At 46.7% G+C, this 11,185-nt stretch overlaps 1 protein-coding gene across 5 annotated transcripts in view; it reads right to left on the bottom strand.

Annotated features, from left to right (window-relative positions):
- Nucleotides 1-446: 446 nt before the first annotated feature.
- The window catches only part of CHST1 (carbohydrate sulfotransferase 1), a 29,155-nt gene continuing 18,416 nt past the window's right edge, over nucleotides 447-11,185 (bottom strand). For all 5 annotated transcript variants that reach the window (XM_053285697.1, XM_053285695.1, XM_053285696.1 and 2 more), the window contains one exon: nucleotides 447-5,094. In XM_053285697.1, coding sequence (XP_053141672.1) covers nucleotides 3,797-5,050 — 1,254 coding nt within the window. In that variant the 5' untranslated portion in view covers nucleotides 5,051-5,094 and the 3' untranslated portion in view covers nucleotides 447-3,796. The remainder of the gene's footprint in view (nucleotides 5,095-11,185) is intronic.

The raw sequence follows: 11,185 nt of genomic DNA, 5'->3' as shown, positions 1-11,185 counted from the left end.
CTAAGTATTAAGTTGTCTGAGTAAATAATAATGGACCACTCGAGTCATTTATTTGCTTCAGATCAGAATTCTGTCAAGGCACACCAGTAGTCAGCTGCCAGGGGCTGCTTAGAAGAGTGGATTGTGTTTAATTATAGTAGTGCTTGGCCATGCCAGAGCCTGTACAGATGAACATTAGGAGATATCCCACCTCCCCCACAGCATTCAGTGACCTGCTGCACAATCAAGAACCCAGCCTATACCCCATGCTGTCCTTGGAACCCATTTTTGTTTCTTTTGGTAAAATCAAATGGGATACCACATGTAATGCACTGTATGCTGACCCTACAATCTTTAAGGGGCTGTGTGCAGTGGGGGAGAGGCTAAAATGTATTTGCAAATAAAGGGGATAAAATGTAGCTGTAAAAAAGTCACAATAGCACATATGCAGAAGACAGCTGCACATATTGGTGATCGCCATGCATTCTGATGGTATCTTCAGACCATCTTGCTCTTTATTACAAGGGAAATTATACATTGGACTTCATAAACCTTCAAAAACTGTTTAGGTAAACTAAAATTCCATCATAAACATTTGGCACACCAAGCCTTACACTATATCCCCACCACAACTGTTCATCCATATGAAAGCTTGCTCAACTTCTGGTTTGACCCTTGTTGCGTACAGATCTGAAATTGAAGGGTGTTTGGGGTTTTGCTTGTTGCACAACAGCTCTTTATGTAAGCTATGCTTGCTTGTACAGAGTAACCGGTCCCTATGCTTGTTGCGTGAACCATCAGGGGATTGGTACAAACAGTGACAGCTGTCACTGTAAGTTGGGATGGAAGGAAAGCTTGCAGGAAATTGACACATTCCAGTACTGCAAAGTACATTGCACCACAGTACCTGAAAGCACAAGATTTCCTTGCAGGCAGCTTCCTCCTTCTTCATTGTCTTCTTGCATGGTTGCAAGCAACATCCCACTCTCGACAGCATAGATGATTTATAAGGCACTGCTCATCTTTCTGCAGGCCTGGAGGAGAGGCCACTAAGCTCATTTTTCTGCTGAACTTTCACAGTCATTCCTACTTAAAATGGGATTCCATCTTCCAGGCTAGGGGGACACCTTGTGAGGCACCTCCACCAAGATAGGCACACACCACAGCAACTGATGCTCCTGCCCTTTTGAACACCACAAAAGGAAAATTAACAGAACTGTGCAGTCTCCCTTTCCCACATTTAGGTTTTCCAATGAGTAGAAGGTCCTAAGGACCTTCTGTCTGTGTGTACGTTGCTCACAAACCCCACCTCCATTTTGCATTTCTGTGAAGAGGATTTTCACAGCTCCAGCTGGAAATAAAATGGAGGGCATGATCCTGTGGGAGCTTACTGTGCCCTTCTGCAGGCAGATTAGCATGCTCTGCCTTTATATTCAAACCTCTATACCTTTAGCATTCTCTGCCTAACCAGCAAGGCCCTCATCAGATCCATTTACCTTCCAGCACTTGTCAATTCCTAGTAACAGTTGTTCACTTGGAATTCAGTTCAGACTTCAGAGCCCATCTGGATGCTACTGTCACCACAGCCCTACACACAGTTCTGTAAAGGTATAGATAGTGGAGGTGAGAGAAATAACATCAACTTGGGATGGGAATATTGACATGTTATAACTCTGCAGGTCCCAACCAGTACCTAGCATCTCCAGGTATGACTGGGAAAGGCCCCCATCTGAAATGCTGGAAAGACACTGCCAGTCAGTGAAGACAATATTGTGCTAGATGAACCAACTATCTGATTCAGCAGACAGCAGCTACCTATGTTCAGGGGTCACTAGAGTTAGACAACAGTTAATGATATAACTGGGTGACTGGTGCAACCTAGTACTGTGCATGTATTTGTTTCTCACCTTCCTGTTGTTTTTGGACCAGGAATTGACCTCAGGCACTGATGCATCACAGTTAACAGATAGGACTAACAACGATATGTGGCAAGGCCTTTCCAACTTACAGAATTAGGGTGTCACTCAAATAAATCACAGTTGATTACTTGTATGCATTTTAATTGATTCATCAATTAAATCTGCATATGAATAAAACAATGGTTCTGAAGAAAAAGGCATGCTTTGTTTTAACGGATGCAAACAGCACAACAGGCACCGTCTCAGAAGAGACATTCCTTCCTATGGTGTAGGGTGGATTTCTAGGTATTTACATAAATGTTAACATTTTTTTAAAAAATCTGCTGCCCAATTAATCAGGGACTCCCTTTTAATAGATCAAAAGTGTTAATGGATTTTTCTAATTGATTCATTAACTGTACATTACATTTTCATACAAGACATTCTTCCATGCCTTATTCTGATAGTACGAAACACGGCAATTTTGATGAATAACTCCCCAAACTAAAGGCTTAGCTAAAGCATTAGAAACAATGAGACACAGAACTTCTGTCTACATACAGTTCATTGACATGGAGAAATACACATCTCATCCTCAAGACTCTGAAACATATACCTTCAGAATGCAGATCAGAAGACTATAAACGCAGTAGGCAACGAGGAAAGCATTTTCTATTTGACAGAAAACCAATCCCCATAAAATGTTGGCCTTTTTTCTCCAGGAATTAAATATATATATTCAAACATCCAGGCAGCTTCCCGAGCAGAGCCCCACAGATGAAAAGTGCCTACACACAATTTTCAGAGATTCCACCTGCTTTTCCAAGGGTCTCCAGCCTCAGGAGAGGAATTTCTCTCCTGAAAATGGGGGGTGGGGTGGGTTTGGGAGGGAGGGAGAGGGTAATGAAGAATGTTTACACGAACTTCATTAGACTTGTGCAAGTTAGGATCCAAGAATGCATTTTGTCGTACATAGTTTATTTTATTACAAATAAAAATGGCGGCAGGTTAAAAACGCACACTGATCAGGGAACTGCCATTATTTCTCCATGTTGTCACTTACAGTCAGGTGATCAGCCTGCACCACTCTCATTCTTCCTGCCATCCATCTTTGGTGCAGCCACATTCTGTTGCATTTCACCTAACCAGATGAGATGCACTTAAGGATGTTTCCATCTGTCCTGAGTAGCAGTAAGTGGTCTGACAATTCACTGAACCCTGCCTGGTGAATTTCACCCTCCAGGAACAAATGATTTTACTGAATTGTTTATTTGAAGAAAACACAGAGATAAAGCATTAAGGTTTTGTTGTTGCGGTTCAGCAAACCTTTTTTTTTTTTTTTGGCACAAAGAAATGTCATAGGTGTTACTAAACAAACCATGGATCAGCGACCAGCCTGATAACATGACTCAGACATATCAAAAAACAAGATTAAAAACAAGGAGATTATTCCACATTCAGCTAACAGTAAAACCTGCTCATAATCAGGAGGGGTTAGGCGGGAGGTGACAACACTATTCATAAATTAGACATATATATTTATATATATATATATATATTTATAGTTACCTCTTACATTGTAAAAGTAAACAGTGCAAAAAGTACAGTCCCTCAGGTGCCCTTCAGTGTGGAAAGCCTGAGGGTTACTTTTTTTTTTCCTTTTAGACATTGTTAGGTGTGATTTGTAAACATTGCTACCCATCCACAGTTTGATTTTTTAGCTCTTGCTCTTAGAAGACCCAATACTCCTATTCCATACCGTGCCATTGTCTGAGAAGGGGCACCTTCTTCATGTCAACTCTGAGACTCTCATTCAAGAATTAGTGCAAATTTCAGAGAGTAGAAGGGGAGAAGGGAAGTAAGGCAACAGTTAGAAATGGCCCATATCTGCATTAAAATATGAGCCTCTAGTGTTTGTGTTACCAGAAGGGCAAGAAGTCCTTTTCTTCCACCAGGCTGACGGAGAGGTTTTTTAACTCCTCCTCAGAGGACACCAGTTTGTAGCCCAGTTGTACCAACACTTGCTGACAGGCATTTTGCGTGAATGCCACAATTTCATAAGAGAGGCGGAACCGCCACTTCTCTGCGGTTGCTGCCGAGTTGCGGACAGTCCCGTACTTGTGTTTGGCTGCCGATCGGTCCCCTCGTGTGTTGTTCTGTATCCATCGCTCCACATTGCTGTCCATGGGGATGCCCAGGAATTCATACATCTCCTCAGTCTTTTTCAAGGGATTCCTAGCCAGGTCTTCATACCTCACCAGCATGTATTTGCCCTTGAGCCAAGGGGGCCGGTTTAGTCCAGTGGAAACAGAGCTCAAGAAGTCCTCACAGACAGTGGTGAGCTGCGTCACATCCAGGTTATAGGGTTTCCTGCCTGTGCCATCCCAGATCCGCCAAAGCCTGTAGGTGTCTCGGAATGTCTCGCTCCTGGAAGCAAGGATGCCCCTGGGATCCCTCACCAGTTGTATGATTTTCAGGTTGAGCCTGGGGTCCTCCACCAAGGCCCGGAGGTCACTGACCTCTGGCACCCTTACTGTTTTGATAGCAACATGTCCGTGGTCTTTGCATGATTCAGTGGCCAGTGTCAGGTTCAATGTGCCACATTTTCTCACACAGTCTCCTTCCTCCAGGGGAATGTCAATCACTGTCTCACAAACTGGTGGAGAGCATAAAGCCTTGCTGGCCCCCCTCCGGAAGAGCCTGTCAGTTGTGTGGTTCACTGGCTGAGGTTTGATGTAGTTTTCCAGGAAGTAGAGATCGCAGTCATAGAGGCTCCTCAGCAAATCCCGGCCAGCCCCCAGCATGATCCGCCGGTCTGTGGAGCCCTTGGTCTGTGTCAGCTTTGGGATAAGGGTGTACTGGACATGGTAGAGGGGCTCAAATAAATAGAAGACATCAAAGTGCTGATTAAAGAGCTGACCAACAAAAGAGGAGCCGCTTCTGGTGGTGGCCAAGATCAGGACATGCGTCTTCTTGGAGAGGTTATAAGCAAAGGTGGGGCTTTCCTCACACAGTCTATCAGCTGATTCAACCTCCTGGTTCAGGCTACAGTTCATGGGGTTAGGGACAGGACAGCTGTGGAAAGACTTGGTTGTGAAGGTACGGATGGCTGTGTACTGGATAGCAATGGAGGCCAAAGCAAGTAGGAGGACAGCCTTCCAGGAACATTGCATGGCTGGTCACCTTCATGGAGATTCTTCACAGGTCGCTTTAGTATCTGCAACACAAGGAGAGTCAATCTGATTGAATAAGAGATTCCCAGAATGGCTACTCTCCAACAGAAATGAGTTGTGGGATGTCATTTGAGGCAAAGCAAGAAGCATCCTGGGGCACAGGCTTCCTTCCAGCCCTCTCTTTAACACAAGACAGTAAGAGCCTAGATCTGAGTATGAAGAACACTGTATTTGGCAACCATAAGGTAATTTAGAATAAGTTTAGAATAAGAATAAGCAACCATAAGTAATTTAGAATAAGTCAGACAAAGGGATCAGGATATGAACTTAAAGTATTTTTAAATGTGCTTCAATTACAAGATTGTGGGGATGGAGTTGTAGAGACATTTCTTTTTGCAATGCCTGAGTTGGTGGGGAAAGGGAAGGACACACCTCTTGGGCATTGCAGCAGCTTTGTTATAGGAGAGCCATTATGGTGTAGTGGTTGGAGTGTCATCTAGAACCACATTGTCCAATACTTAACCATGAAGCTTACTGGAAGACTCTGAGGCGATTCCTGCAATCGCCAAAAAGCAGGCCAAGGGAGCCTAGCCCGCTTTCTGGCGAGCATGAGAAGCACCGCAGGCTAACCCCATCTATTTGATTGTGTATTGCCACTGTGTGACTCTGCGCCACGGCAACACATGAGGAGACACACACACACTCCGGGAGGCTGAAACTTGCGCAGGGCGTCCTGGAACTTCTGGGGGCCACATGGCCCCGATCCCTGCAGCCCCCGCTAGCTCTGTGACGGAACCGGCAGTCGTGTGGGTGGCCGATCTGGCCGCCCAGGGCTTCCTGCCTGATCGTCTGCAGAGAGAGTTGGCTAAGCCCACTCTCCCCGCTAACCTGCTCTAGGCGAGTCACACTGATCATGAGACGTGCCTCTCTGACTCTTTCGCCATCTCTGCCTAACCTACTTGGACCAAACTGGCATTCTAAAAACAACCTTAACTCTCTTATGTTTTAAGAAATGAGGTCCCTAACCCACCATGCTGATTCATGGCTTTTATCCTTTTCCTGCCTGGTACAGAGCTCTCTTATAGTGATAACAGTTTGTTCTCCATAGTTATAGGCAGTGAAGGAAAAAGCGGGGAGTCACTCAGCCCTCACCAGCAACTCTTCCATGGCCCCACAAACCATGGATTTTAAGGCCATGGTTAGTTAGCAACTTACTTAGCTGCATGATCCCCTCATTGCTGCAACTGGGCCCATTCAGACTGCTGTTTTCTGCTGCCTCCAGGATACAGTGCGCACCTGTTTGCTGGCTGAGCAGCTGAACTGAAGCCAACTGGAATGGAACCAATCCTATTTCTTCCCCTCATGATTATATGTATCCGAGCCCCACTAACATACCAGCAGGAAGCCTCTGCTTTCTGAATTGCCAGGCAGGCAGTGAAGTGCACATTGGTGCACGCATACATGAGCAAGAGAGCATTTATGAGGCTTTTAGAGTAATCACCTGTGGTGCCAGACTGGAGCCACATGCTCTATTGGAATTACAGCAAGGAGCAGGTGAAGTACCGAGTCACTTGCATCCAACCCAAGCCAGCACAATATTCAAGCAAGCATTAGAGCTCAAGTCCACCCCCTTCTAGGGACAGAGCCAGCTCAGCAGCAGAGCAATGCTACGCTGCGTGGAACAGACTATGCAGGGATTTCCCTTCAGGAAGTGCCTCATCTGCTGTCCTTAGCTGCTCCAGCTTTGCATGGACACAACTGGCCACAGGGGCCATTTCTGTTTTTATACTGGTACAGACAACCAAGCATAAAATAGATACACCTTGCATTGGTTGCAAACGGCACACATGTATTCAAATCACTCTGTCTCTGCAAAATACATGGAAAATGCAATTGGGACAGGAACAGGTCTTTCCCTCCATATATTTTACAGCAAGAAGTATTTACTCAAATGCAGAGGTACCATTCACAGCTCCCTTGCACCTAGGATTTGTCAAGCCCTACCCTATAACAAACATGTAAAGTGTGGAAATGAAATGTATGCACACCTTTTTAAACATCCATGTACATGTCTCTGGGAAACCTGATGGATCCAAATTTTCTAGACACTGGTGTTTACATATACTCACACACCCATTTTATTTCTACCCTTTTGCTGCAAAAAAAAACCCCCAAAACCCATACATGTATCACCAATGCCTCCTGTAGTATTGTAACATGCAGCACTACCCTGGGCAGAGCTTTGAAACTGGGTCTCTCATATCCAAACCCAATATGACAGCTCTTGGGGAAAAATTAAGAGCTGTCAACAGATGCCTTTGGTCCAGATAAGGTGTCTCTTAGGCTACTGCTTGCTCCTGGTATAGTCTACAGTTCACCCTTCATTGCACATTTTAATACAACTTCATGATAGAGGAAGAGAGCTGGTCTTGCAAGAGCAAGCATGAACTCTCCCACTTGCAAAGCAAGGTCCACCCTGGTTTACATTTGGATGGGCGACTACATGTGAGTGCTGTCTGCTATAAGGTGAGCGCTGTCAGGAGATGGGGCCATAGCCCATCTGCATGCAGTAGGCTCACTCTCTGACATCTCCAGGTAGGCCTAAGAGAAACTGCTACTGAAACCTTTCGAGAACCACTGCCAGACAATGTAGACAGTACTGAGCTAGATGGACCAATGGTCTGACTTGGTACAAGGCAGCTTCCTATGCTCTTAGCTCAGTGATATTTTGTTTAAGGGATCTCTTATCTCAAGGAAATAGGCAGGCAAATCCGGAGCCCTTCACTATCCCCAGGATATGGATATTGTATTCCTTTCACCACTTCTGTGGTTGGTTAGCCCTTTAAACCAATAAGCAAATCAAAGACTGAAGCAGCTGTAGAGGCTGCCACCTTAGAAGAGCTGCAACAGTACATGAGCCCAGAATCTTTTCCAGCCAATCTAAACGGGCTGGTCACACTGCAATGAGCAGAACTCTCAGGGGAAGAGCATAGAAATGCAGCTGCTTCCAAGCTTTCCTCCTCCACTATCCCTAAGGAAGTGGCACCTCACCCAAGCAGATGCAGGCATGTCTCCACATGCACACAGCAACTGCGCCAGCAGCACATGCGTATGCATCCTTACCCATCTGTTTCTGCAGTCAACTTACAGTGTGTGCTATTAGAAACTTTTGGTGGACAGATGTCTCAGTGTGCCCATGTGCAACCTGCTTTGTATTTGCATTGTTGCCATTCTGTGTGTGTCCCTATGGAGGTGGAGGCTGCTGTGTTGCCATCATTTACCCCAGTGAGGCTTCCCAACAGCCCAGTCCTACGAAAAACCATGCTGTGCGAGCAGCAAGACAACCGGAGGTCCCGGGGCTGCCTCATGGTCACTTTATCCTTACAAAACCCCTGCAAGATGGAGGAGGCCGAGAGGCAGTGACTGGCCCAAGGTCACCCAGTCAATCAACCTAAGTCTCCCCAGACCACTACACTGACCTGCCTGGCCCTTTCCTTGGGAAAAGAACCTGATCATACTCCCAGGGAAACAGCAATCATCAGTGGTACAGCAGCAGCGCTGCCAGAAACGTGTGCACACTCACTCCCTTTCCTAAGAGGTGGTGCTCTTGCTTGAAGGGCTTATGCAACCCTGCTGGGGACAGAGAGAGGGGGACAGTACCAGCGAAACCATTACGCCAGATTCTGTCAGCCATTCACTGGGCTAGGAACAGAAAAGCAACCCTTCTCCTTAGCACTTTGGGCTGCACCACACACAGAATGTATAAGGTATATCCATAAAGTGGTGTGTTTGTGTTCATTCTCTCTCTCTCTCTCTCTCTCTCTCTCTCTCTCTCTCTCTCTCTCTCACACACACACACACACACACACACACACACACACTCACTCTCTCTCTCTCTCTCTCATTCACTCACTCACACTTTAAACATGTAATGTGTGGGCATGACAAACATGCCTGTTGTGAAGGTACAGCCGCCTGACAGCTGGGATTGGCTGCAATCCGCAGCAAGCGTACAACCAGGGGCAGAGCTTCCACTGCACAACAAATGTAGTGGCCCTAAGAGGAAATACTGAGCAAGTGGTGTAGGGTGGGCCATCTGTGTCCCTATTTACCAAGCAAGGGATGAATTTGCTGCTGCAGTTTTTTGTATTTTTTTTTTTTAATGGCTGTTTGTGCAGCAGCCGCTAAAGCTCAAAGGGTTGAGCGCAAAATGCTGACAGTAAATGCCAGGCAAATCCCAGATTAATTTACCCAAATATTTTTAAACTGACCCTGCTGGAAGCAGACTACTGAGAATATTCTTCTGGGCTAGTTTTCCACCCTCTCCTTCATTCTTTGTGCACAAGCCTCGCTTCGCCCACTCAACTCCAAACCTCCATCCCCAGCCTTTAATCCACGGGAGCTGCTCTGAGCATTGCTTCAAATTAACACAGTCCAACACTCTTGTGTTGCCTGTGTAATTCATGCATGCCTGCACAAACCCCATGTCCCCTAAACAGGCTCCCCTTCACCCTTGCTACCTATTAAGGCCCAGCACTGCCTATTCCTAATGGGAGAGCCGAAGCAGCAGCCGACAGACAGCGTGCAGAGGGGATTTCTGAAGCCGACAACATCTCTGCACAGAGTGAAGCTTCAGGAAGCTGGATTGGCTAAGGGTGTGTTAGTATGCAGGGCCTGTTCAACCTCAAAGCTCCTGTGGCTTTCGCATATTAACATTCCTGACTGGGCTGGAAAAGCACAAAGTTCCTGGTGATTTCTCCCAAGAGAGGACTCTGCTGTTGGCAGGCCGTGGTATGCATTAGAGGGGGAAGGGAAGGAGAGGTTGCAAGCCTCAGCTATGCCAGTTATATAAGGATAGGGCAGTCCCGCTTCCGTGGGCCCAGAGACTGGCTTGAACCACCCGTGTTTTTATTTACCCAATTTAGCCCCAGCTCCAATAAGTCTGTAAGAGCATCAAGCTTTTTTCTCAAGAGGAATGTCTGCTAAAGGACACTGCAGGACAAAGAACAGATGTTAACAAAAAGCAGTACAGCAAGCTTAACCCAAGGCCAACCCAACCCAACCCTGGCTGGTCGGTAACTGGGCGACTCTGATAGCTACAGGTTAGGGCTCATTCCAATAGCTTGGCCTGCAGCAAGTCAACGGATTGGCTCCCCAAACAGGGGACTGAAGTCTGTATATTTTAGGATGTGCTGAATGTTTCAATGGCAAAACATTTCAACTCGAAACAGAGCACCCTTCAAATAAAGGGCCGGTTTCAAGCCTGGAACAGAACCCCATTTCGATCAAAACATTTTGACCTTCCGAGAGCCATGGGTGGGCGGGGGGGTGTTTTTCCCTTGCAGACTGGTTTTCTTGCACTGGCTTCCAATCTCCTTGCTTCTTGGTTGGCTTGTTATCACACAATCAAGTGTTGTCATGGGCACCTGTGCCCCCATTGGCAGGGGGAGGGGGAACCCAAAAGAAGGGAGTTTCAAAATATATTTATGGAGACTGGGAGGCAGAGAGAGCCCTTGACTGTGCCTCTCTTGAAGAGGATACATCAGAACAAGGATCAGAGAGAGACTGCAGCAGCAGAGAGCAGACTGGTGGTGGCCTGGCCCAGTGGTGGGGGGGGGGGGAGGGAGAGAGAGATATTGAGATTGCCTGCTAGCTTATACACACACACCCCTTTCTTTCCTTTGCAGTGCTAACCAACTGCTTCTTTCCTCTTTTTAAAAATTTATTTATTCTACCAGCAGCCCTGACACAGCCTCTCACTACCAGCAGCAACTGACACCAGCATACACATCATGCTGATCTGTGGGGCAGCAGCAGCGGGCTGCATGCTTCTTTCCTGTCCCTCATGGCACAATGGTGGATGCAGGAGAGTGGGGGGACATCCGCTGCTAGTGGTATGGCCAGCCCCTCCCATGCAGCAAAGCACAGGTGGGCTCTGCTACATGTGGAGGTGGTGGACACGGATCACACAGAAGAGGAGCTGTTGGTGGCCAGGTGGAGGGATAGCTGTCCGGGCAGCCAAACCTTCACTGAGGGTTCATGGTGACTGGCAATGGTCTGAACATAGTGAAAGGCAGCCGAGCAGCTACATTTTGTGTCCATCCATTGCGAGGCGCACACTCTGAACCTGGTTGT

Source organism: Hemicordylus capensis, chromosome 1 (genome assembly GCF_027244095.1).
Source record: "Hemicordylus capensis ecotype Gifberg chromosome 1, rHemCap1.1.pri, whole genome shotgun sequence".
Classification (NCBI taxonomy): Eukaryota; Metazoa; Chordata; class Lepidosauria; order Squamata; family Cordylidae; genus Hemicordylus; species Hemicordylus capensis.
The sequence above is the reverse complement of the archived record's forward strand: the minus strand, read 5'-3'. Positions and strand labels throughout refer to the sequence as shown.